The following is a 27,254-nucleotide window of genomic DNA, read 5'->3' on the forward strand; positions in this document are numbered from 1 at the left end:
GACAACTGGTAAATGGAAAAACAAAATGTTGTACCTACATAATGTAATACTATTTTGCAATAAGGAATGAAGTACTACTTCACTCCACAGCATAAATGAGCCTCAAGAAAAACAGTATAACGAAAGAATAACTGAAAGAAACTAAATGAAAAAGATAATTATTGTAATTCCATCCATATGAAATGTCCATAATGGGTAAATCTAGAGAGAAAAAGTGTATTAGTGGGAGTAAGACTAGGAACTGACTACAAACTGGCAAAGGGGATCTTCCTGAAGGGATGGATATGTTCTAAAATTGGATTGCGCAGGACTCCTGGGTGGCTCAGTAGGTTAAATGTCTGCCTTCAGCCCGAGTCATGATCCTAGGGTCCTGGGATCAAGTCCCACCATCAGGCTCCTTGCTCAGGGAAGAGCCTGCTTCTCCCTCTGCCTTCCATTCTCCCTGCTTGTGAGCGCTCTCTAACAAATAAATAAGTAAATACATACATACATACATACATACTGGATTGTGATGATTTTCATATAACCCTGTCAATTTCCTAAAATTCACTATAAAAACAGATAAACTTTATGATAGGTACAGTACTTATACCTTAATAAAACTGCTAAAAAGGAGAGAGACAATTCATAGGCCGCAACAATAATTTTCTCACCTTGTAAGAACGCTCCTCTTCCCAATTTAAACTACCTCTATCCACTGTTTCTCAAAATTTGGACTCTCCTCCCGCTTTCCTTTATCATGTCTTTAGAAAGCATATTCCTTATACTTTTAAAAAAAGATTTTATTTATCTTTGAGAGTGAGAGAAAGAGAGAGAACATGCACACAAGAGGAGGGGGGGTGCAGGGGACAGAGGGAGAAGCGGACTCCCTGCTGAGCATGTGGGACCTAATCCCAGGACCCTGAGATCACTGACCTGAGCCACGCAGACACCCCATGCCTTTTTTTCTCCCCCCAATGGAATGCCTTCTTACTCTCTATGAACTGTTTCACCAACATAAAGATCTAGCTAGCCTGGACATGTAAAGTTACTGTAGTGATATTCCAGGATTGTTTTGTTTTGTTTTGTTTGGCAGAGGTGGGGGGTGATTACTGTACTGGCAAATTTAACATTCTCTTAGGCAGTCTTACGGAGGAGGCAGCACTAAAGGATTAAAAGGGAAATCCAGAGCTGTAGTTTTTACATACTGGATATAGTCTCTGTAATGTCCTGACTACTGGAAATAGTACTCCAATATGACCCAGAATTTATAAAGCTATGACCAACTCTAGGCAACATATTTTAAGGGGATCGTGAATAAAGAATGTTGCCAGAGATGAAAGAATGATGTGGTAATATATCTAAACACTGTAACATATATTGGAAGAATAAGAACTCATTAGCCTGGAGATGCAAAAGAGTAAAGAGTATCATCTTTGGCTTTCACCTTCACAAAGGGTTGGGTTCAGCTGAGATTAATTCCACAGGACAGAATTAAAATCAATGCACAAAAGGTAGAATAAAGCAAAAACACGACTCTTTCATATAATTATGAATTTTCTAACACCTTAAAACTATACAACTCTGTTCAAGCATAAGATATTTCTACCCAAATGAGATTTAAAAATGGATTTCTACACTGGACAAACACCTAAATGGAATACTGGAATAAATAAATATTTCCAAGATACTGAAAAGCCCTAAGCTATAACAACTACTTATTTCTAAACATGAACATCACTAACTTGGTTTGTCCCCCAAAAATGTGTTGAATAAGGTCTTCACATTATTGGCATCAAGTGCGCTTTCTGAAAACTATCAATACCATATTCTTTACTACTAAATTTTCCCTTATAAATAGTACCCTTCTGCATTTTGTGACACTAATACTATGTGTTGGTATACCTTTTAAAAAACAAATGTTTCAACATACTGTTCTGACAGCTTATTCAAAACTATACAAATGAAGCCACAAGGCAAAGAATTTCTAGTAAATACTTCAAACCTAATAGTCACAATTATTATTTACCATATAAGCAGCTGCACAATAAAATGATATACTTATGTATAAATTAAAATTCCTACTTACGTTTCTGTATCTGATACCAAGGATTCATTATTGCATACATCATTGAAAGTGTGAAGTTGATTCTATAATTAGAGAAAAAAAATTAAAGGTATTTTTACAAATTTTTTCTGGTATGTTACCAACTGTTGAGAAACATGGTTTGATATATATAAAATCAATAACCAGATCAAAATTATAAAACATAAGACAGAAAGAGTCACATACACACTCACCAATTAGCCTGGTTATTTCTTTTATCATATTAAAATAAAATAATCTCATCCTACCAGTAATACCTCATGCTTTATTCCACTAAGTACATATGAAAAAAACAAGAAAACAAAGCTAAATAAGGGAAAAACACAAAAACCTAATGCAAGCAAGTGGTATGTCACACTACAGAAATAAAATTTAAGGAAAGGCTTCTTCAATAAATTCATTTATGATTTACTTCAGAAAAATGTCAACATCTATTTTCTACATTTACAAAGTCCAATACCTGGCTAAAATCTAGTTACTCCAAGAATAACTACACTACAAAGGAGTAGAGTTCATGGAGACCCTGGTATACCAGAAAAAGTACATCCATTCTAAAGGATTCAGCTAACTTCTTAGCTCTAGCAAATTGCTATTATGCAAGAATATAGATTTATGGATACCACATCTTCCTCCCCATCTCATCTCCAAGATGAGATATGTATTACTATACATGTTTCTATGTAAAACATTATTTGCAGAGCTTTTGGGTGTTTCGGTCGGTTAAGTGTCTGCCTTCAGCTCAGGTAATGATCCCAGGGTGCTGGGATCTAGCCTGGTATCAGGCTTCCTGCTCAGTGGGGAGCCTGCTTCTCCCTATGCCCCTCCCCTAACTTGTGCTCTTTCTGTCTTTCTCTCTCAAAATAAATTATTTTTTAAAAATCTTAAAAAAACAAAATAAGGAAAATACTGAAATTATCAGGACCATACAAAGTAAAACATGTGAAATACTTGGCAAAATGCCTCACATAAGTGCTCCATAAATAGCAGGTATTATGATGATGATGATGATGATGATGACAGGGTGAAAGGCAAATTAAAAAATGACTCAAAATAAATAAATATAGCCTACCGTTATCTGACTTAGTCCAGCCAATCTCATAGTCAAAGTCGGCGACATGAAGTACTTAAATGCAAGATCTAGGCTTTCTTTATCAAAGCATAATGTTGTATCCAATGGTTCTTTCACTGTGCTCCACATTAAGTCAGCCATGTTTCGAGCCGCACTCTGTCTTAACTCCTGATCAGAGAGCTTGCATAAATACCTTAAACGATTCAGAAATAAAACATATATAAAAACTTGCAAAATACTCCTAAAAACTCTTCAATAATTCAGTAACATTCATTTGCTCCATACCTCCAAAATGTTTAGTAAAGTAGAACCTGACATCCTAGGATTAACATTCCCAATTTAAATTATTCCTAAGTGATGCTTCAAATATTGTGACCTGAGGCACTATGTCCTTTGCTGAGTCCAACTTGAAGCAGAAACTGCCAAAAGCCATTTAACACTGGACTCTGCACCTCCACTGAAGCTTTTTATTCTCATATGTGTCATGTACACAGCTCCTGCTGCTTTCATATATAACAGTACATCTACCCCCCACACAAGCAAACCTCTTTAAATGTGTACATTTTTTTAAAAAATTTTTATTTGGCTTCCAGATATCACAAACCACTGGTTTTCCTCAGGTCCTGCCTGTTCTATTTGGTTAGTTCCTCCTCCTCTATCCAACCTTTCAACATCCTTGAGGTTTGTAATGGATTGCAAAATGGCCCTGAACTACTCCTATCACTTTACATAGGTATTTGCAATACAACTTCGCCACTCTTCCCATCAAGAGGTGTCGTCTATTTCTCTACTCCCTGATTCTGAGCTTTACCACGAAAGCTGATTTAACCAATGGAACAATAAAAGATGTGACAGAAACAGAAGTTTAAAATGCCTCTGAGCTTGTTCTTTCTTGATGGGAACTCTTCGATCACCAAGAAAAGGAACCCAGGTTAGGCTGCTGGATGAGGGAGACATGTCTGATACCCCAGCTAACAACTAGACAACTGTAAGATGAACAGGAACTCGCCTCCACTTCCAGTAACACTCAACCTGTCAACCAGAGGATACATGAGTGAGGTGCTATCTTTAGAGCATGTAGTTCCAGCCACGTCAGCCCAAAACAAAAGAACTAGGCAGCCCAAGAACTGTGAGAAATAATAAATGGCTGTTATTTTAAGTCACTAAGATTTGGGGATGGTTTTCTTACTCAGCAAAAGCAAACTGATACAAAGGTTCCATCCTCAACACACTTCTATTCACTTTCTAGATTCTCTACCCAGATAACCTCTCATTCACTTCCATGAAGTGTTTAATAATTGCTGTTCTTATTCTGATAACTCAATTAATGGTACTGTTCTTAATTATATGCTTATACTCCCAATTCACCAGTGCCACTTAAATGTTCCACAGGCATCTCGAAATTAAGTCTCAAAGTTCTCCCAGTCTTTCACATCTCCGTTAATGATACAGCACAAAAGAGAAATTAAGGTGGGGTGCTTAAGTGATGCCCACCCCTTTAAATCCCAGAATCACCAATCCTATTCACTTTATTTTCACTTACATCAATTCAATTTTCAAAATCACCATAAGCAATCCTTGCACCAGTAACCATCATACCATCATTCCTTTCTAGGACTACTACGCTAACCTTTCAACTGGTCTCCCAGCTTCTACTCCGACAATCCTACAATTTATGATACATTTAAAAGCCGAAGTCATCTGCTAAAAATCATCATGACTCACCTGCTGAAAACCACTGAATAGATTCCCTTTGCTAAAATTAAATCCAAACTCCATAATGGCTTTAAGGTCCAAAATAACCTGCCCTTGCTTATCCAACCTCATTTCATAATTATTCCTCCCTACACGTTATATTCCACAACAGTCTGCTTCTACTTTCTTTAATGTCATATTCTTTCCAACTTCAAAGCTTACATCCTATATTCCTGTACAGAGTCTGCACAAAAAGAGAAATCTTTTCTTCTCTGCTATATCCCCAATGCCTAGAACATAATATCCTTGTATATCTTTGTTGACTGCATAAGGTGGACTGCCATGTAAACACTGTGAACCTCTTTATACATTCATGTAAAAGAAAAAAAAAAAGGTCCAGGAGAACCTGGCTGGTTCAGTTGCTGGAACATACAACTCTCGATCTAGGTAGTGGTTTTGAGTCTCATCAATAAACAGTGTTGTAACAACTGGACAGCCACATGCAGAAGAATGACAATGGGCCACTTTCTCACACCATACACAAAAACGAATTCATAATGGATTAAAGAATTAAATGTGAGATCTAAAACATCTCAAAAAAACATAGGCAGTAATCCCTTGAACATCAACCTCAGCAATTTTTTAGATATGTTTCCTTAAGCAAAAAATGTTTGGGTGTAAGTATTACTTAAAAAAAAAAAAATCTTTAAGAAAAAAAGGTGCAACATAAATTGCTTAAAAGTAAACATTAAATATGAGCCTACATGAGCATAAAAAATATTATACACCAAACTGCCAATTAAAATTTTCTCTAGAGGATATGAGTACAGTACAAGGGACTTTCTAACAACATAATTCTACACTATGTTAAGAACTATTTAAATGTATTACACTGTTAATCAAGAGGAAAAGATTTTATAAACTTACCTAATAACATAGGTCCTAAAAGGGATAATGTGCTGCATGACAGCAGGGATATGTAGCCATATTCTAATCTATAAAGAAACAAATATGACATTAATGTATAATGATTATGTGAAATACACATAATACAAATCACTGTAACTACGAACAAGAACACTAAATATTTTGTTGGTTTTAAAACTATATACATGTTTACATATTTTAAAAAGAATAAACTAAAAAACAGGATTACACACAAAATCAGGTGAGTAACCTATATACATTTTGAAATATACATAGTATCAATCTAACGAATGTTACCTTCTTGCTCAAAAGGGAGTACTACCTACCTATCCTGGTAATATCATCTTACCACAGGATACTCTATACCTCTTCATATGAAAGCAACACAAGTACCATAGCGCTAAATTAGCTTTTTAATAAATCACCTTAGTTTTTAATAAAAAAATCTTTCTTCTTCCTAAAAAATACCAAGTTACCTGTGATTTCTAGTCATTTCAATATCCAGCTAAAGGAAATATATTTTATAGATTACAGTATCAACAATTTACTGAATTAAACTCTTAATGTAAGTACGCCAACCTAAGAATTATAATTTTTTCAAAATATGCTTACTTTACAGTTTTAGTCTCAAATAATGGCTTAAGTATCAGGTAGGAACAAAGATCCTAAGCAAATTATCAAATAACAAGTTATAATACTAAGTCTTACCGAAGGCAAGGACACAGAAACAAATTTGGAAATAAAAAATGTATGGCTCCACTCTAATCAAAAATACCTATGTAAGTTTTATAGCAAACACTATACTAATGGTTTAATGTTAAAACTTCTCCTTCTAAGATTAGGAATAAAACAAGAACGTCTTTAATTCATATTGATCAGAAGGTCCTAGACAGTACCAAAAAAACTAAGTCGTTACAGTAAAAATGAAGCACTGGGCGCCTGGGTGGCTCAGTGGGTTAAGCCTCTACCTTTGGCTCAGGTCATGATCTCAGAGTCCTGGAATCAAGCCCCCCATCAGGCTCTCTGCTAAGCAGAGAGCTTTCCCCTCCCCCTATGCCTGCTTTCCCCTCCCCCTATGCCTGCCTCTCTGCCTACTTGTGATCTCTCTCTGTCAAATGGATAAATAAAATCTTTTAAAATGAAGCATTAAAACCAGTATCACTTAACAAAGCAGCAGAAAAATAAACTTTATTAAAAAGCCATTTATAATTGCACCAAAAATAATAAATACCTAGGAATAAACGTAACCAAGGAGGTGAAAGACCTATACTCTGAAAACGATGAAACACTGATGAAAGAAACTGAAAATGACACAAATAAAAAAAGATTCCACATTCATGGATTGGAAGACGGAATTAATACCAACAAAATGGTCATAAGCAATCTACAAATCCAATTCAATCCCTATCCAAATACCAGCAGCATTTTTCACAGAACCAGAAGAAATAATTCTAAAATTTGTATGGAACCACAAAACACCCCAAATAGCCAGAAAAATCTTAAAAAAAAAAAAAAAAAAAAGGAAAGCAGGAGGCATCACAATTCCAAACTTAAAGTTCTATTACAAAGCTCTAGTAATCAAAACAGTGTAATACTGGCACAAAAACAAACACATAGATCAATGGAAGACAATAGAGAATCCAGAATTGAAACCGTGAATATATGGTCAATTAATCCACAATAAAAGCAGCAAGAACATACCATGAGGAAAAAACAAGTCTCATCAATAAACAGTGTTGTGACAACTGGACAGCCACATGCAGAAGAATGACAACTTTCTCACACCATACACAAAAACAAATTCATAATGGATTAAAGAACTAAATATGAGATCTAAAACATCTCAAAAAAACATAGGCAGTAATGCCTTGAACATCAACCTCAGCAATATTTTTCTAGATATGTTTCCTTAGGCAAAAAAAAAAAAAAAAACAAAAACAAAAAACAAAAAAAACTATTCTGATTACACTAAAATAAGAAGCTTTTACATAGCAAAGAAAACCAACAAAACTAAAAGGCAACCTACTAAATAGAAGAAGATATTTGCAAATGGCATACCTGATATTTGTTAATATCCAAAATTTATAAAGAACTTATACAACACAAAAAACAATCTGATTAAAAGTGGGCAGAGGGCCCAAACAGACATTACTAATGATGCTCAACATCATTAATCATCAGGGAAATGCAAATCAAAATCACAATGAGTTATCATCACCTTATACTTGTCAGAATGGTGAGAATCAAAAAGATCAATTAAGGGGCACCTGGGTGACTCAGTGGGTTAAGCCTTTGCCTTCAGCTCAGGTCATGATTTTAGGGTCCTGGGATCGAGCCCCGCATCGGGCTCTCTGCTCAGCAGGGAGCCTGCTTCCCCCCCTCTCTCTGCCTGCCTCTCTGCCTACTTGTGACCTCTCTCTCTCTGTCAAATAAATAAATAAAATCTTAAAAAAAAAAAAAGATCAATTAAGTGTTGGTGAGGGTGGGAAAAATGATGGTGGGACTTTAATCTGTGCAGCCACTGTGGAAAACAGTATGAAGGTTCCTCGAAAAATTAATTCTACATATATATGCATGCATACACAATAAAATATTACTCAGCCATAAGAAAGAATGGTATCTTCCCAAAAGCAGTAACATGAATCGACCTACAGCGTATTATCCTAAGTGACATAAGACAGAGGAAGAAAAATACCTCATGATTTCACTTACACATGGAATCTACATATCAAAACAGGGGCGCCTGGGTGGCTCAGTGGGTTAAGCCTCTGCCTTCGGCTCAAGTCACGATCTCAGGGTCCTGAGATCGAGCCCCGCATTGGGCTTTCTGCTCAGTAGGGAGCCTGCTTCCTCCTCTCTCTCTCTGCCTGCCTCTTTCTGCCTACTTGTGATCTCTCTCTCTGTCAAATAAAAAAATAAAATCTTTAAAAAAAAAAATCAAAACAATGAATATCAAAACTAATAATACTAATAATAAAACAATAAATATCAAAGCTAATGAAAAGCCAAACAGACCCATAAATACAGAGTACGGGTGGTTGCCAAAGGGGAGGGAAATGGGGTGATGGACAAAATAGGGTAAGAGGAGTCGTAAATACAGGCTTTCATTTATGGAATGAGTAAGTCACAAGGATAAAAGATACAGCATAGGGAAAATAGTCAATCATATTATACTGGGGTTGTAGCATAGTGTTAGACGGTAGCTACACTTATGGTAAGCATAGCAAAACATACGGACTTGTCCAAGGACGATGTTATATACCTCAAAAATATGACACCATATACCTAAAACGTTGAGAGAAGGGTAAAGAAGAGATTTAAACTTAAGCAGAAATTAGTAACATTATATGTTAACTATAATGGAAAGTAAAATTTAAAAAAATACAACCATTAACATAAACTTAAGGGGCACCTGGATGGCTCATTCAGTTGGCTGTCTGACTCTTGGTGTCAACTCAGGTTGTGATCTCATGGGTTGTGGGATCAAGCCCATCACTCAGTGGGGAGTCTGCTTGAGGATTCTCTCCCTATGCCCCTTCCCCACTCATGCTCAGTGCTCTATCTCACTAAAATAAATCTTAAAAAAAAAAAAAAAAAAAAACTTATGTGACCACCAACTTGATACAGACTGCTATATGCAGAAGGTGTTATATACAAACCCAAGGGCAACCACAAATCGAAAACCAGTAATATGCAAACAATAAAGTGAAAGGAATCCAGCTATATCACTAAGGCCAACAAACCATGAAAGAACAACCATCCGTAGTAATTTAATAGTAGTAGAAGACTTTAACACTCCACTTACATCCAAACAGAAAATCAACAATCATACAGTGCCTTTGAATGACACACTGGACATGGATTTAACAGACATTTTCAGAACATTCTATCCTAAAACAGAATGCACATTCTTTTCCAGTGCACATGAACATTCTCTAAAACACACAGTAGGCCAAAAACCAAATCTCAAAAAATTAAAAACAATCGAAGTCATACTATGCATCTTTTCTAACCACATTGCTATGAAACTAGAAATCAACCACAGAAAAAACTCTGTAAAGGACACAAATACATGAAGGTTAAATAACATGCTACTAAGTAATGAATGGGAGTGCCTGGGTGGCTCAGTGGGTTAAGTGTCTGCCTTTGGCTCATGTCATGATTCCGGGATCCTGGGATCAAGCCCCGTGTTGGGCTCCCTGCTCCAAAGGAAGCCTGTTCTCCCTCTCCCACTTCCCCTGCTTGTGTGCGCTCACTCACTCTCTCTCTTTGTCAATAAATAAATGAAATCTTTAAAACAATCAATGAAAAAAAATCAGAGAAAAAATAAAAAATTACACAGAAACAAATGAAAATGAAAACACAATAGTCCAAAATCTTTAGGATACAGCAAAAGTGGTTCTAAGAGAGGAGCGTATAGGGGCACCTGGCTGGTTCAGTCAGTGGAGCATACAACTATTAATTTCAGGGTATGGGTTCAAATCCCATTTTGAATATAGTGATTACTTAAAAATAAAAGCTAACAGGGCACCTGGGTGGCTCAGTCAGCTAAGCATCTGCCTTCAGCTCGGGTCATTATCCAAGGGTCCTGGGATCAAGCCCCACATTGGGCTCCCTGCCCAGCAGGGAATCTGCTTCTCTCTCTCCCTCTGCTCCTCCCCCAGCTCATACTCCCTTTCTCACTCTCTCTGAAAAAATTAAGATCTTTAAAAAAATAATAATAGTTTTTAAAAAATAAAATTTTTTATTAAAAATCCTAAAGAGGAAAGTGTAGAGCAATATACACCTACCTCAAGAAGTCCGAACAATCTCAAACAACGTAACTTTATACCTAAAGGAGCTAGATAAAGAAAAAACAAAACCCAAACCCAGGAAAAGAAATAAAAAATATCAGAGCAGAAATAAGTGATATGCAAGCTAAAAAGAAACAACAGAACAGAGGAAACCAGAAGCTGGTTCTTTTAGAAGGTAAACAAAAGTGATAAACCTCTACAATGACTCCTAAAAAAAGAGAGAGGACCTAAAGAAACAAAATTACTATCATGAGAAGAAATAACAACCAACACCAATGAAATACAATTTTAACAGATTATGAAAACCTATATGCCAACAAACTGAACAACTGAGAACAAATGCGTAAATTCCTAGAAACATAACCTACCAAAACTAAAGCAGAAATAAATAGAAAATTTGAATAGACTAATTACCAACAATGCAATTGAATCTGTAAAAAAACACAATTCCATGATGAGATGGCTTCACAGATATTTCTACCAACCATTTAAAGAATTAATACCTATTCTTCTTAAACTATTCCACAAAACAGAAGAGGAAGGAAAACTTCCAAATTCATTCTAGGAGACCAGTATCACCTTGAGATAAAAACCTGATAAAAGGGGTGCCTGGGTGGCTCAGTGGGTTAAAGCCTCTGCCTTCGGCTCAGGTCATGATCCCAGGGTCCTGGGATCGAGCCCCGCACTGGGCTCTCTGCTTGGCAGGGAGCCTGCTTCCCTTCCTCTCTCTCTGCCTGCCTCTCTGCCTACTTGTGATCTCTGTCTGTCAAACAAATAAATAAAATCTTAAAAAAAAAAAAAAAAAGATAAAGACACCACAAAAAAAGAACTAGAGGCCAACAGTTCTTATAAATATGGATGCAAATATCCCCAACAATATTATAAGCAAACCAAACCAACAAAATATTTTTTTAAAAAAATCATACAACACCAATCAAGTGGCATTTATTCCCAGGATGCAAGATGGCTCAATATTCGTCAATCAGCATGACTCATCACATCCATAAGACAAAGGAAAAAAACCACGTTATCATCTCAGTAAGTGCAGAAAAAGCATGTGACAAAGTACAACATCCATTCATGGCAAAAACCCTCACCAAAAAGAAGGTCTACATAATAAAGGCCTTATATGAAAAACCCACAGCCAACATCAGACTGAGTGGTGAAAAACTTGAGAGCTTTTCCCCTAAGGTCAGGAACAAGACAAGGAAGTTAACTCCTACCACTTTTACTCCTTTTGTAAAAAGTCCTAGCCACAGCAGTCAGACAAGAAAAAGGAAAAAAAAAAAATAGGGTATAGAAATTGGTAAGGAGGAAATGAAATTTTCACTATTTGCAGATGACATGATGCCATGTATACAGTACCCTAAAGGCTCCACCAAAAGACTAGAACTGATAATGAATCCAGTAAATTCAAAAGACATAAAATCAACATACAGAAATCCACTGCATTTCTATACACTAATAATGAATCAGCAGAAATTGAAATCAAGAAAACAACCCCATGTACAATTGCACCAAAAATAATTAAATACCTGAGAACACACTTGACGAAGAAGATGAAAAACCTATACTCTGAAAACTATAAAACACTCATGAAAGAAATTCAAAACAATGCAAAGAAACAGAAAGACATGCCACGCTCATGGGTTTGAAGAACAAGTATTGTTAAAATGTCCATACTACCCAGAGCAATCTACAGATTTAACACAATCCCTATGCAAACATCAACAGCATTTTTCACAGAACTAGAACAAACAATCCTAAAATTTGTATGGAACCACAGAAGACCTCATACAGCCAAAGCAATCTTGAAAAAGAAAAACAAATCTGGAAGTAAAACAACTGCAGGTAATACAACTTCAAGCTGTATTACAAACCAGTAGTAATCAAAATGATACTGGGGGCACTAGGTGGCTCAGTTCATTGAGCATCTGCTTGGTTTCCACATGGGTCATGATCTCAGGAGTGAGACTGGGCCTACATCAGGCTCTGCGCTCAGCACAGTCTGCCTGGAATTCTCCACCTCCCTCTCCCTTTGCCCCTCCCTTGCTCGTGTATTCTAAAATAAATAAATAAAATCTTTAAAAAAAAACAAAACAACAGTATGGCACAGACATAAAAACAGGTAAGTCAGTCAATGGAATAGAACAGAAAGCCCAGAATTATACTGTCAATTATCTTCCACAAAGAAGAAAAGAAGATACAATGGGGGGAAAGACAGACTCTTCAACAAATGGTATTGGGGAAACTGGACAACTACATGCAAAAGAATGAAACTGGACCACTTTCTTACACCACATACAAAAATAAACTCAAAGTGGATTAAAAACCTAAATGTAAGACCTGAAAACCATAAAAATCCTAGAAAAGCGCACAGGCAGTAATTTCTCTGACATCAGCCATAGCAACATTTTTCTACATATATTTCCTAAGGCAAAGGAAACCAAAGCAAAAATGAACTATTGGGACTACATAAAAATAAAGTCTCTGCACAGCAAAGGAAACAACCAACAAAACTAAAAAAGGCAACCTACCAAATGGAAGAAGACGCTTGCAAGTGAAATATCTGATAAAGGGTTAATATCCAAAATATATAAAGAACTTATACAGTTCAACACACATACACAAAAAAAAATCCAATTAAAAATGGGCAGAAGATATGAACAGACATTTCTCCAAAGAAGACATACAGATGGCCAATATACATGAAAAGAAGCTCAACATCACTCATCATCAGGAAAACAAATCAAGACTATAATGGGATATCACTCACACCTGTCAAAATGGCCAAAATCAAAAACATAAGAAACAACAATTGCTGGTGAGGATGCAACTGCTGGTAGGAATGCAAACTGGTGCAGCTACTGTGGAAGAAAGTACGGAGGTTCCTCAACAGATTAAAATAGAACTACCCTAGGATCACACTAGAAACTACCTTAGTAATCACACAACTGGCAATTTACCCAAAAAATGAAAACAGTAATTCAGAAGAATATACACACCCCTATGTTTATTTTTTAAAAATTTTTTTATTAACATATAATGTATTATTAGCCCCAGGGGTACAGGTCTGTGAATCACCAGGTTTACATACTTCACAGCACTCACCATAGCACATACCTCCCCCAATGTCCATAACCTCGCCACCCTCCTCCTCCCCCCCGGCAACCCTGCACCCCTATGTTTACTGCAGCATTACTTTACAATAGCCAAACTATGGAAGCAGCCAAAGTGCCCACTGACAAATGATGGATAAAGATGTGGCACATACAGAATGAAATATTACTTAGCCATAAAAAAGAATGAAATTTTGCCATTTTCAATGACACCGATAGAGCTACAGAGTATAATACTGAACTAAATAAGTCAGAGAAAGACAAATACCACATGATCTCACTCATCTGTGGAATTTAAGAAACAAAACAAATGAGCAAAAGGAAGGAAAAAAGAGACAAAACCAAAGACTCTCAACTATAGAGAACTTATGTTTATCAGAAGGGATGAGAGTGAAGAGATGAAGGATATAGAGAATGGGAATTTGTCATGATGAAATAAAATAAAATGATAAAAAAAAATTATAATTGGGGGTGCCTAGCTGGCTCAGTCTGTAGAACATCAGACTTGTGATCTCAGGGTCATGAGTCTGAGCCCCACACTGGGCATGGAGCCTACTACTTCAAAGAAAAAAAATAAATAAAGATAAAAATTGTTAAGAAACAAAAGACATAAACACCTACACAGAAACAGAAAAATAGGAGAGAAATTAAAGGACCTGTAAATAAAAACACATTTACCATAGTTACAGATAAGGAGACTCAATACGGCAGAGATGACCATTCTCCCCAAACAGATCTACAGAATCATGGTAACCCAAAAGGTTTATATGTAGAAATCAGGTGTTGATTCTAAATAGAAAGATCCATGAGGAGAAAAAACACTCTTTAAAAAGGACAGGGAGATGGAGCGCCTGGGTGGCTCAGTGGGTTAAAGCCTCTGCCTTCAGCTCAGGTCATGATCCCAGGGTCCTGGGATCGAGCCCCATATGGGGCTCTCTGCTCAGCAGGGAGCCTGTCACCACCCCCCCCCACCTACTTGTGATCTCTGTCAAATAAATAAATAAAATCTTTAAAAAAAAAAGAAAATAAAAATGACAGGGTGGGGGCGCCTGGGTGGCTCAGTGGGTTAAAGCCTCTGCCTTCGGCTCAGGTCATGATCCCAGGGTCCTGGAATCGAGCCCCGAATCGGGCTCTCTGCTCAGTGGGGAGCCTGCTTCCCCCTCTCTGCTTGCCTCTCTGCTTACTTGTGATCTCTATCAAATAAATAAATAAAATCATAAATAAATAAATAAAATCATTCATAAATAAATAAATAAATAAGAAAGAAAGACAGAAAGACAGACAGACAGGGTAGGGGTGCCTGAGTGGCTCAGTGGGTTAAAGCCTCTGCCTTTGGCTCAGGTCATGATTCCAGAGTCCTGGGATAGAGCCCGGCATCAGGCTCCCTGCTCGGCGGGGAGCCTGCTTCCCCCACTCTCTCTCTGCTTGTCTCTCTCCCTTCTTGTGATCTCTGTCAAATAAAAAAATAAAATCTTGAAAAAAATAAAAATAAAAATGACAGGGTATGATGAGGTAATGTACAGACAGCATCTTGCCTATAATTAGCAATACTGTATTGCATATTTGAAAGTTGCTAAGAATAATCCTTAGAAGTTCTCATGACAAGAAAAAAGAATTTTGTTAACTATGAATGGAGATGAATGTTAGATTTATTGTGACAAACATTTCACAATATATACTAATACTGATTTGTTACATTCTATACCTCAATATAACATTATATGTCAATTATATCTTTAAAAAAAGTAGAAGAATGACAGAAAGGTAGAACTTACTTTACCAGACAGCAAGTCTTGCTATAAAGCTCCAAAAATTACGATGTACAAATAGCTAATCATTAGGCAAAGAGACAATGTAATATACTAGAGATTCCAGACCCATGGACATACAAAGACCTCTAATTTATAACAAAAATGGTACTGGGAAACGAAGGAAGGACTGTCTTTGCTAAAGTGTTAGAACCAATGCTTGTTTCTAAGAAAAAGAAAATTAGGGGCTCCTAGGTGGCATTCTTGGCTTTGACTCAGGTCGTGACCTCAGGGTCTTGAGATTGGGCCCCACATCAGGCTCCATGCTCAGCAGAGAGTCTGCTTAAGATACTTTGTCCCTCTCCTTCTACCCCTCCTGCTCATGCTCTCTCTAAAATAAATTAATAAATCTTAAAAAAAAGGAAAATCAATCTTGATCCATCACTTACACCATACACAAAAATCAGTACCAACTGAACTGTAATCAAAATGTGAAACAATAAAACTTCAAGAACACAGGAAAATAACTTAATGATCTTAGGATAAGAAAGACTTCATCCACAAATGAAAACATAACCTTAACAAAAAACTTCTCTGATAAATGACAAATCTTTAAGATTAAGGAGTAATAATAGCTCTTAACAGAAGAAGAATGAAAAGCAAACCACAGTGTGAAAGCAGATACTAGCAATATGTGTGTGTCAGACAAAAGATCTGTATATAAAACATGTAAGAAATCTGTACCCATCTGTAAGGAAAAGATGACAATGTGATTTTTTGTAACAGGTAAGAGACCTGAATAGGTACTTCTCATAAAATAACCAAATGGTGAATATGCCTATGAAACAGTGCTCAATTTCATTACAATCATACCTTGGAGATACTGCAGGTTCAGTTCTGACCACCACAATAAAACTAGTATCACAATACAGCAAGTCAAATTAATTTTTTGGTTTCCTAGTGCACATAAAAGTTGTGTTTATACCATACTGTAGTCTATTAAGTGTGAAGTAGCAGGTCTAAAAATAATGTACAAATCTGAATTAAAATTCTTTATTGTTAAAAAATGCTAACCATTGCATGAGCTTTCAATGAGTTGTAATCACTGATCACCATAACAGATATAAGAATAATGAAAAAGTTGGAAATGTTCAAGAATTACCAAAACGACACAGACACAATGGGAACAAATGCTGTTGGAAAGCACAGGTTGCCACAAACCATCATTTCGTAAAAATCTCAATCTCTGAGAAGCCCAAGGGGGAAAAAAAAAAAGTATCTCTGCTTCCGTATCTATTATGCTTCACAGTAATGGACATTCACAACATATAAAATCATTACTCTTCTTTACAAATGCAGAAAAATGTTATGAGGTCTTACAGAGGAAAGTCAGGCACACTATAGTAGTACCCTAAGCTAACCATCTTTTTAAGTAACTAAAAATCTAAAAAGCCAAAAATTTCCCAGACAAGGAAAATTAAAATCCCAGACAAGGAAAATTAAAATCAAAGTAAGACTTCTGTGAACAGCTACCTATCATATATTTTAAAGAGAAGTAGTAAATGGTTAAATTTACTTATTTAAGTTAAATTCATTAACTTATACAAATTCAAAAAAAAGTATACAAATTCCATTTTTATTACAAGACCTTTTTAAAAAGACTTATATACTCAATTTTTTCAAAATATAATACAGAAAAAAATTATTGTACATGCACCAAATGACTCAAAACCTATCTTTTTTGGACATAAAATTCATGTTATTAAAATCCTAGACATTATTCCCAAGATTAAAACCAATTCCAAATAATACTTACATTAGATACAACTGTAATAAATGCATGTGCTATAAGAAATGGCAATGTTTCAGGAGTTCCATATTCAAAGCAATCCTTCATGAGAGAAAGGCCATTTTTCCCACAAAACAAACATACATAACGAAGCAAATGCAACGGTACTTCTACATCCTAAGGAAAAAAAATATTGTTTAAAACTCATCAGGAATAATTTTCATTAACAACATGGAAAAGATACCAATGAGACATAAAAATAAACTCAAAGACCTATATGAACAAAAAAGCAAATTTTCCATAAACCTGAGAATAAGAAAAACATAAATACTTACATTCATATCACAGAATGCCCCTAGTATGTTGCTTTCTTGGGTTGATATATCCTGATTTACAAAAAAATAAATAAACAAACAGTTAGGTTACCCTACAAAACAATAATCTCTTAAAAAAAAAACAATTTTCTGTGTCAACTATAATAAAAAAAATACAATATTCTAAAGACTGAGTTTATAAAACCTGAAATAAGTTTTGCAAATGTTTCTAATCATGAATAACATTATGCCTAACTGAAACTAGTAAGGTTCAGTTCTAAAACATATTTTAAGCCTCTCTACAGAAATCTTTCTAAGCCATGTACTATATATTATTTTGCCTTTTTAAACAATAATGTTTCTATAAATAACTGGGATAACTGTTACAAAAATATATTATAACTTAATTAAGTGGTTCTAAAACCATGCTCTGGAATTCCCCAGAGGTAGACTCCCAAGTACCCAATGTGCTTTGTATACATATGATTTAAACTACTTGAAAGCATATTCATCCATTGCTGGTAAGAACAGAAACTGATAACGACCCTGTTTGAGGACAACGTGGCAGTATCTATCAACATTTAAAACGCACATTCCCTTTGACCCAGGAATTCTGGTTTGACCCTTTGACCCATCTTCTGGTTATTTATCCCAACTAATAAAGGTAGTGCTGGAAAATGTTTAATGATGCTCCCTGAAATTATAATATCTCAAAGTTAGAAACAAATACCCATTTATTGGATGCATAATTAAATTACAGCATAACCATCCAGTATCTTACACAGCTTTCAAAAATAAGGTGAAATGTCATGAAGGATCTTTTTGAGATGACTGAATAGTTCTATAAGTGGAATGTGATAATGGTTATGTAACTCTGTACATTGACTAAAAATAATTAAATTATATACTTTAAGCAACTGATTTTTATGGTAAGTTATTCCTTTAAAAAGCTAAGGTGGGCCCACATATACAGGCACAGAAAAAGAATTTTTACATTTTTAAAAATCAGGATTTATGAACACGATCTGATTTTCATTACTTTTTATGTGTCCAGAAATAATCTGAACTAATTTCCTGGTTTTTTTTATGAGATGGAGAAAGAAGACAGGTTCAAGGTCTATATTTGTATATTTTGTAATTTTTAGTCACACTGAAACTGTTACTCTTATAATCAGAAAGCTGGATACTTTCACCTGAAAAAAGTTTTCCCAAAGAAATCTGTCATTCACTGCTGTTAAATGCTTTATTTAAGTCCTATTGCAGAAATAAAGTTTGAAAACAAATGATTGAGAGCATCATATAAAACATTCACATTTCCAAATAACCAAAAAACTGTCCTAATAACAGGTCAAAACACGTGTTAAATCAAATGTACTAAACCTAAATCTATTCCTGAGTTCCACTGGCAGGACCACAATTAAAGCTTTAAATTATTCTCAAACCTTTTGTCTTCAACAAGTCCAGAATGTAAGAACACCAATGGTACTGAATACAGATTCACATACCAGGTAAACCACGCTGTAATTTTAGAATCCAGTCAAAATTTCTAGTGCCCATCATGGACACAGCTAGAAAGTACCCTAACAAAATTCTATTCTGATGTGCAAAATGTTGCTCATGGACTTGGTTAAAACTATTCTGACTACACAAAAAGACTGTTTTACCATTTTTTATTTCTACTCTGGGTACAAGAAAACATTATCCTAAGGTGTCACTACAATCTCATTTTCAGTAGTACACAAAGAGTTAACACAGATCTATACGTAACAACAGTAGGAACAACACTAGGATACCTCCCTAAAAACTTAATCAACATCATTTTTGTTTCAAAAGTTCTAATTTTAGATGAACCCTACACAGGCCTTAAGAAACCTATCTGCTCAGTTTTTGTCTTTTTAAGAAAATCTTACATTTACTAAATTAAGATAATGCCATTCTATTTCCAGAAGTAAAAAGAAATCTGCCTATTACTTTAAAAGAGAAAATAAATGAGTATCCAGAAAGTAATTCTACATCTAATTTAACAAATGCTGCCCCATGATCAAATTATGAAAAACTGAAAGCCAGTGGATCAGGAATACAATTTTTGCTTAAAAAGAAGTCATCCCAGGGGCGTCTGGGTGGCCAGTGGGTTAAAGCCTCTGCCTTCAGCTCAGGTCATGATTCCAGGGTCCTGGGATCAAGCCCCGGCATCGGGCTCTCTGCTCAGCGGGGAGCCTGCTTTTCCCTTTCCCTGCCTCTCTGCCTACTTGTGATCTCTGTCTGTCAAATAAATAAATAAAATCGTTTAAAAAAAAAAGAAGTCATCCGGGGGCACCTGGGTAGCTCAGTAGTTTAGGCCTTTGCCTTCACCTCAGGTCATAATCTCAGGGTTCTGGGATGGAGCCCCATATCGGGCTCTCTGCTCAGCGGGGAGCCTGCTTCCCCCCCCCCCGCCACCTCCCCCCCCCCCCCGCCTCTCGGCCTACTTGTGATCTCTCTGTCAAATAAATAAAATCTTTAAAAAAAAAAAAAAAAGTCATCCGTATAAGAATTAGACAGTAGTGATAGGTTGCACAATTGTGGGAATATACTGTAACTTACTAAACTGTATACATTAAAAGGGTGAATTTAATATATTTTTAATTTAATAAAGGATAAATAAAAACAGTCAGTGGAAAGTGGAAAGAGAAAACCAAACTAGATTCAGAAATTTGGAACATAACGTACGTATTTACTCTTCCCAACCATATTACACACACACTTAACAAATGCAGTGGTTTCTCTTCTTTAATTATTATACTCATTTTACTTTACTTAGAATGAAAACTTAAAATACTAGGGCAACACATCATAGAATTACACACTGATTCAGGACTAAGAAAAGAATGCAAAAAAAAAAAAAATGCAACAGCTCCCTGCCCTCCAAAAAAGATTCAACCTGAATTAATACTTATTTTTAATTACATCTTTTAAAATACTATCAACTTTGATAGAAAAGAAAGAAGGATACAGACAGGAAGGGGTGGGAACTCAGAGGCTCTGAGTTCCTATCTTCTCCTAGCAATGGATATAATAGCTACAGCAATTAAGTGATTGAGAAGCAGTATAACAGAATGAACTGAATTCTACAACTCCTTCAGCAATATGCTATGCAAACCTGACCAGAACTTTTCCTGTCTAAGCCAGTTCCTTTTTGGGGCACCTGGCTTGCTCAGTCAGAAGAGTATACAACTCTTAACCATGGGGTCATTAGTTCAAGTCCCATATTGGATATAGAGATTACTGAAGAAAATACACCTTAAAAAAGATTTAAAAAAGACAGTTCCCTCTTATATAAACTAAGATGGCTGACTAAATCCTAAAGTCACAGCTATCTAAATACTATCACATGAGTACTGAATCATCTTCTGAAGAGTCTTAGCCAGGGATGCCTGGGTGGCTCAGTCAGTTAAGTGTCTGCCTTCAGCTAAGGCATGATGATCCCAGATTCCTGGGATCAAGCCCCACATGGGGCTCCTTGCTTAGTGGGGAGCCTGCTTCTTCCTCTGCCTGCCACTCCCCCTGCTTGTGCTCCCTCTCACAAATAATTTTTTGAAAGATTTTATTTAATTATTTGACACAGAGAGACACAGTGAGAGAAGGAAAACAAGCAGAGGGAGTGCGAGAGGGAGAGGGAGAAGCAGGCTTCCCCTGAGCAGAGAGCCCGATGTGGGGCTCGATCCCAGGACCCTGGGATCATGACTTGAGCCAAAGGCAGCCACTTAACAAGTGAGCCACCCAGGAGCCCCTAAAATAAAAATCTTTTTTTTTTTTTAAATAAATAGTCTTAGCCAGTTTGTGCCTCTTTAGAAAAGTCAAAATCAAATTAAAATCAAAAACAGGACCGTTACCATTTAACCACATGGCCACTAGGATAGAAACTACAAATTTTTGAAGTATTTGTAACAAATCATTACTAACTTAACTAGAAAGCCAGGAAAGGGCTGTATTATGAACAGAGTATTACAGAAACACACAAATTCTGTATTAAGGAGAGAATTCTGTGTAACACTATGTTACATTTTATCTAAGGTTGTTTTTTATTAGAATTTTACCTCAAAGACCTCATGCAACTATTGCTTTCAACCAACTAGTCACATGGAATGATCTGCAAGAACAGTAATAATGAGGCACTTTATTTCAAAAGAGAAAGTAGGGCAGTGTGACTATGCTTACATTTGGAGATTATTTTTTTTCTAATGGTTTTAAAAAATGGCAAACTGGTGGACAAACTGATTTTAGGAAGAAAACAGCAGATTTGGTATAGCCATGGTTCTACTGTTAGGAGATTTTTAACTGGAAAAACTTAACTTTATGAAGAAACTTTGCATGAATTTCACATATCTGGGTCCCTAACTGATCTATTTTTTGCATATTTCAATTACCAATTTAAGGCATTAAAAACACTATTCACGTGGCATTGAGATTCAATTTCACCGGTTTGTACAAACAGATCCCATTTGTTGAAAAAGGATTCTGAGCTGACATTTTTTTTTAGGATGTTTACTCAATCTATGTAAGAGTCATTAGAAGATTCTATAAGGAAAAAAATCACAGACTAAGAATTCTAGAAGGCAGAACACAATCTGATTTAAAATATTCTTATGTAGAATTCCAGTAAGGAAAATACTTAACTCCTGGGCTATGTTTTTAAGTAGTCTCAATTCAATGTGAAAGCATTTTCAGTAAAGGACTGTTTTGGATTTTTTTTCTGTTTTTTTTCTAAGATGAAGAAAGAAGTTTAAAGAAGTCAGTATGAAGGTTATAGAACAAATAAGCCAGAGAAAATAGGCAGACTTTTTTTTAAAAGCATGTGGTAGATATGTTAAAGTTTAAATGAAATGCTGCCTCTCCTACCCTCCAGAGATGAAGTGTACTTCATACCCCTTTGAATCTAGGCTGCCCTTGTTAATTATTTCAACCAAGAGAATGTGGGAGAATTTATACTGTGTCTTTGTTTCAGAGGCTAGACCTCAAGAGGCCTTACAGCTTACACATTCATCTTCCTGGATCAATGCTAAGACTACTATGTAAAGAAGCCAATCAACTCTAGTGGAGAATGAGAGGCCATATGGAGAAAATCCAAGAGCCTTAGACAACACCCAGCACCAAGTGTCAGACATGTGACACCACACTGGACCTTCAAAGTCTTCCAACTTTAAAAGTAAATACAACTGCCTAAATGAGGCCACGTAAAACCAACAGAAGAATTGCCCGGACAACTCAGAGAATCATAAGAAATAAGAAATCTCTGTTGTTTCATATATATGCCACTTACATAATACATTATCCTATAACTGTCTCGATTGCCACGATGTGTACAAAGCAATGCCATTATCTAAATAAACCTAAGGTGGGTTTCTAAACGCCTGGAAAAGTTGTAAAAATATCACTAAGGGAATGAATCACGCATCTTCATTCATAAAAGACAATACTATCATTTAAAACTATTAATTAAGGAATATTTGTTAAGTTTTCTTAATGAAAGGAATTCCAAATTCTGTTACCAATGTTTCTGAGAATGAAATTCAAAATTCCACAATCATCTTCTTCCTAAGTTACTATTTCTGAAAGTGTCATAGTAAGTAGAACAGAGATGTATATTGGCACAATGTTTAGATCACTGACAGTTTAACTTTTATGAGTTCAATGTGTAAATCTTTCCCTAACAGGACTGTATTAAGCAAATGTTCAACCCAAGTTGCTGCAGAAATGGTTTAGAGAGAACTGGAATACTTTTCCTAACCATCGTGTTTTTTTTAAGTTTTCCATCAACAACTACTCTGCATATATTCTTAAGTGAGAAACTGTCAACATAATGGTAACTTGGTGTTACATTCACAGTATCTATGTTTACGTACCTCTATAGTAGGATGAGTATTATGCTTGTAAGCAGTATATAAAGGAAACTGAATTTGAAAAATTTTTGCCACACATAGTAAGAGTTTTTCCTTCTCATCTGTACTCCATAAGCTAAAAGGATCACAACTCTTTGAAGATTCCTCTTCAGTCAGATTACAAATTCTTGTAGAGTTTGATTTTTTTTCTATTGATTTTTGTCTTTCTGTACTTCCTTCTTTACACTCTCTTTCTATATTCAGTGGTTCTTCCACTTGATTAGTCTCATCTTGCCACGTGGAATCTATGTTAATAGTAGTACAATGTTTACAAAGCTGGTCCCGGAGTACTTGAACTTGGGCAATCACTAAATTAATAAGTGCACACACTACTTGGTTAAAAATCTCCAAATGCTTATATTCCTTGAAGCAGCATAGACATTGCCTGTAAGAGAAAGAAAATTTTTCAATAAATTAATGCTTTCTAGAGAGACAACCATTACGTATTTTAATATAAAAAATAAAAATAAGCAAATACTAAAGTACTCCCCCGCCCCAGTTTTTACTTCCTCCTGACAGGGTAGCACAACAGTAATTTATAAAGATAGCATCCCACCAAAAATTGGTACTTTGGGTAGTAAAAGGTCATCATATTAGGATGACAATTGCAGTGTTCAATTTTATATGTATATTTATCAGCCCTTCTACACAAAGTACTATTTAAAAACAAGCACTGTAGCATGTATCTTTGCCTCTCTAAATACTGAGTACTAAATACAATATATGATTATCAAATATGAGGAAACTGGCTAAAATAAAAACCTTATTAGTAAAGCTAATTTATTTTACACAAAGGGATTTGTAGTTAACTAATAAAAAAGCTGTATTTTAACATTAATAATCTGCTTGAGAAAGGGCGCCTGGGTGGCTCTGCTGGTTGAGTGGCTGGCTCTTGATTTCAGCTCAGGTCATGGTCTCAGGGTTCTGGGATTAAGCCCTGCAACTGGCTCCATGCTCAGCAGAGTGTATACTTCAGGATTCTCTCTCCTTCTGCCCCTCTCCCCACTCATTCATCCTCTCTCTCTAAAGTAAATAAATAAATCTTAACAATAATAATAATAATTTCCTTGAAGGCTAACTTCGGAAGGACATCCCTATACACTATGGCTGATTAAGGGCATTCAGAAATCACACACACACTCAACACCCTTTAGGGTATGCATACGTGTGTATGCATGTATGTATGTACATATATATACATATAAAAATACAGTAAGAGTCAGTAATTATTACAAACAAATCTAGTTCTCTTAGATATGTTCAGTTAGCATAATGCCTGGCAATACTGAATAATTAAAAGAGCCGGGTAAATCAAATAAAGGATACTCAAGTACCAGATTGTTAAGATTAACTACATACAGGAGTACCTGGGTGGTTCAGTAGGTTGAATGTCTGCCTTCAGCTCAGGCCACGATCTCAGGGGACTGGTATCAAGCCCCATGGTGGGCTCCCTGATCAGAGTGGAGCCTGGTTCTCCCTTCCCCTCAACACTTTCACCTCTCCCCCCGACTTGTGCTCTCTTGCATTCATGATCACACTCTCTCAAATAAAATCTTTAAGGAAAAAAAAAAGAGTAACTGTAGCCAATGATGGACGAGAGTAAACTTTTACTTACAATTTGTACTGAGTTATATTATCAAATCAAATCATCTATATTGTAGTTCAAACGGAGCACCAACTCCCCATATGACCATGTAGACGTAATTTCATTACTCCAAGTGTGGTAGATTTGAAGTACAGCCACAAATTCTTGAATACTCTTCCCTTTAGAAAGGGAAGCCCAATTTTCCTCCCCTTGAATGTGGAACAGACTTAATGACTAACATCTAATGAATGGAATGTGGCAGAAATGACTGTGACATCTGAAACTAGGTCATAAGAGACACTGCCCCTCAGCCTTGCTCCCTTCTGTATCACTTGCTCTGAGGGAAGCCAGTTATCATGTTGTAAAATACTCAAGGAGCCCACGCTGTAATCCACAGGTGAAAAAACTGAGCACTGGTCCCATAAACAACAAACACCAACTTGCCAGCCAAGTTAAGTGAGCCAACTTGGAAGCAGGCCCTCCAAACCTCACATAAGGCTTGGGATGACTGCAACCTGGCCAACAACTTGACACAACCCCCCCCCTTTTTTTTTAAAGATTTTATTTATTTGACAGAGAGAGCACAAGCAGGGGGAGCAGCAGGCAGAGGGAGAAGGAGAAGCAGGCCCCCCACCGAGCAGAGAGCCCCATGCAGGGCTCCATCCCAGGTCCCCAGGATCATGACCTGAGCCAAAGGCAGATGCCCAACTGACTGAGCCACCCAGGCACCTGACTGCAACCTCCTGAAGAATCCAGGCCAGAACCAACCAGCAAAACCACTACCAAATTCCTATCCATAAAAACTCTGAGGATAATGTTTATTGCTGTTTTAAGATACTACTTTTCGAGTAATAGGTTACACAGAAATAGATAAATAATACAGGCCTGTCTTCTCAGTGACAAAAATGAAAGGAATTTTACCTCTAAGAACTCTTCCACTTTTAAAGTTCTGTATTACCAGAATTTCTACAAGAAGAAACACTAACCTATTACTCCTCAAGTTTTTCTTATGAACAGTTTCTCTTTAGGTTCAAGAAAAACCAAGCTCAAAGTGAAGGACTAAACATCTGAGTATCTTTTTATTTTTTTTTTTTAAGATTTGCCTTTAAAAAAAAAAAAAAAAGATTATTTATTTATTTATTTGTCAGAGAGAGCAGGAGCACAGAGAGCTGCAGGCATAACAGGAAGAGCAAGAAGCAGGCTCCCTGCTGAGCAAGGAGCCCGAAGTGGGACTCGATCTCAGGATTCTGGGATCATGACCTGAGCCGAAAGTGACGCTTAACCAACTGAGCCACCCAGGCATCCCTTGAGTATCTTTTTTTAAAGATTTATTTATTTGGGAGAGAGGGAGATAGAGCAAGGGACAGCACAAGTGGTGGAGAGTGAAAAGCAGACTGCCCATTGAGCAGGGAGCCTGATGCACGCCTTGATTCCAGGACCCCAGGATCATGATCTGAGCCAAAGTTTGCCACTTAACTGACTGAGCCACCCAGAAGCCCCTTGAGTATCTTTCTTTAGTGAAAAAAAAATCTTAGTTCCTTCCAAAAAACACCGTGAAGTCAGATTTGGATTAAGAAAGTCAAAGAGCCAGTCAAATTTACTTTAAAAATTCACTGGCAGGAAAAAAAATTCATTGGCAGGCAATGGCAGCATTTAACTGACTAGGAAACTAATTTTAAAAAGACCAAAATTATAGGGGTGGTTCAGTGGTTCAAGACTAAGATAACATCTGCCTTCTGCTCAGGTCATGATCCCAGGGTCCTAGGATCGAATCCCACATCACGCTCCTTACTCCATGGGGAGTCTTCCCCTCTCTCTGCCTGCCATTCCCCATGCTTGTGCTCTCTGTGTGTCAAATAAATAAAATCTTAAAAAAAAAAAAAAGACAAAAGTTATATATTCAGAAATTAACACAGAACTGAATCTAGGTCCTTACAGATCCAAAATATACAAATTCAAGGAGAGCTGAGAGTCTAAGTGAAGATACACAAATACACACATTTTTAAATAATTATGTAAGTTACACACTTTATTGTATGACACTCCATTCTGAAAAGTCTAGGTATTTGAACTCTCAATACAGCATTTCTCTCTATATCCCTACCCACAATGCAGGAGGAGAAAGTGTTTTTAAATAAATAAACATCACTTTCAGTTAAGTCCAGCTTGATTTTACACTTAGGTTTATTTCTGGTCTATTTAAAAATCCAC

At 36.3% G+C, this 27,254-nt stretch overlaps 1 protein-coding gene across 1 annotated transcript in view; it reads right to left on the reverse strand.

Moving 5' to 3' along the window:
* USP34 (ubiquitin specific peptidase 34) overlaps window positions 1-27,254 on the reverse strand; it is a 241,801-nt gene that overhangs the window by 164,006 nt on the left and 50,541 nt on the right. The window contains exons 3-8 of the mRNA XM_080813119.1: window positions 23,423-23,843; window positions 17,562-17,612; window positions 17,254-17,403; window positions 5,778-5,845; window positions 3,156-3,348; window positions 2,069-2,130 (exon numbers count right to left, since the gene is read on the reverse strand). Coding sequence (XP_080669245.1) covers window positions 2,069-2,130; window positions 3,156-3,348; window positions 5,778-5,845; window positions 17,254-17,403; window positions 17,562-17,612; window positions 23,423-23,843 — 945 coding nt within the window. The remainder of the gene's footprint in view (window positions 1-2,068; window positions 2,131-3,155; window positions 3,349-5,777; window positions 5,846-17,253; window positions 17,404-17,561; window positions 17,613-23,422; window positions 23,844-27,254) is intronic.

This window comes from Martes martes (assembly GCF_963455335.1).
Source record: "Martes martes genome assembly, chromosome: 9".
Taxonomy (NCBI): domain Eukaryota; kingdom Metazoa; phylum Chordata; class Mammalia; order Carnivora; family Mustelidae; genus Martes; species Martes martes.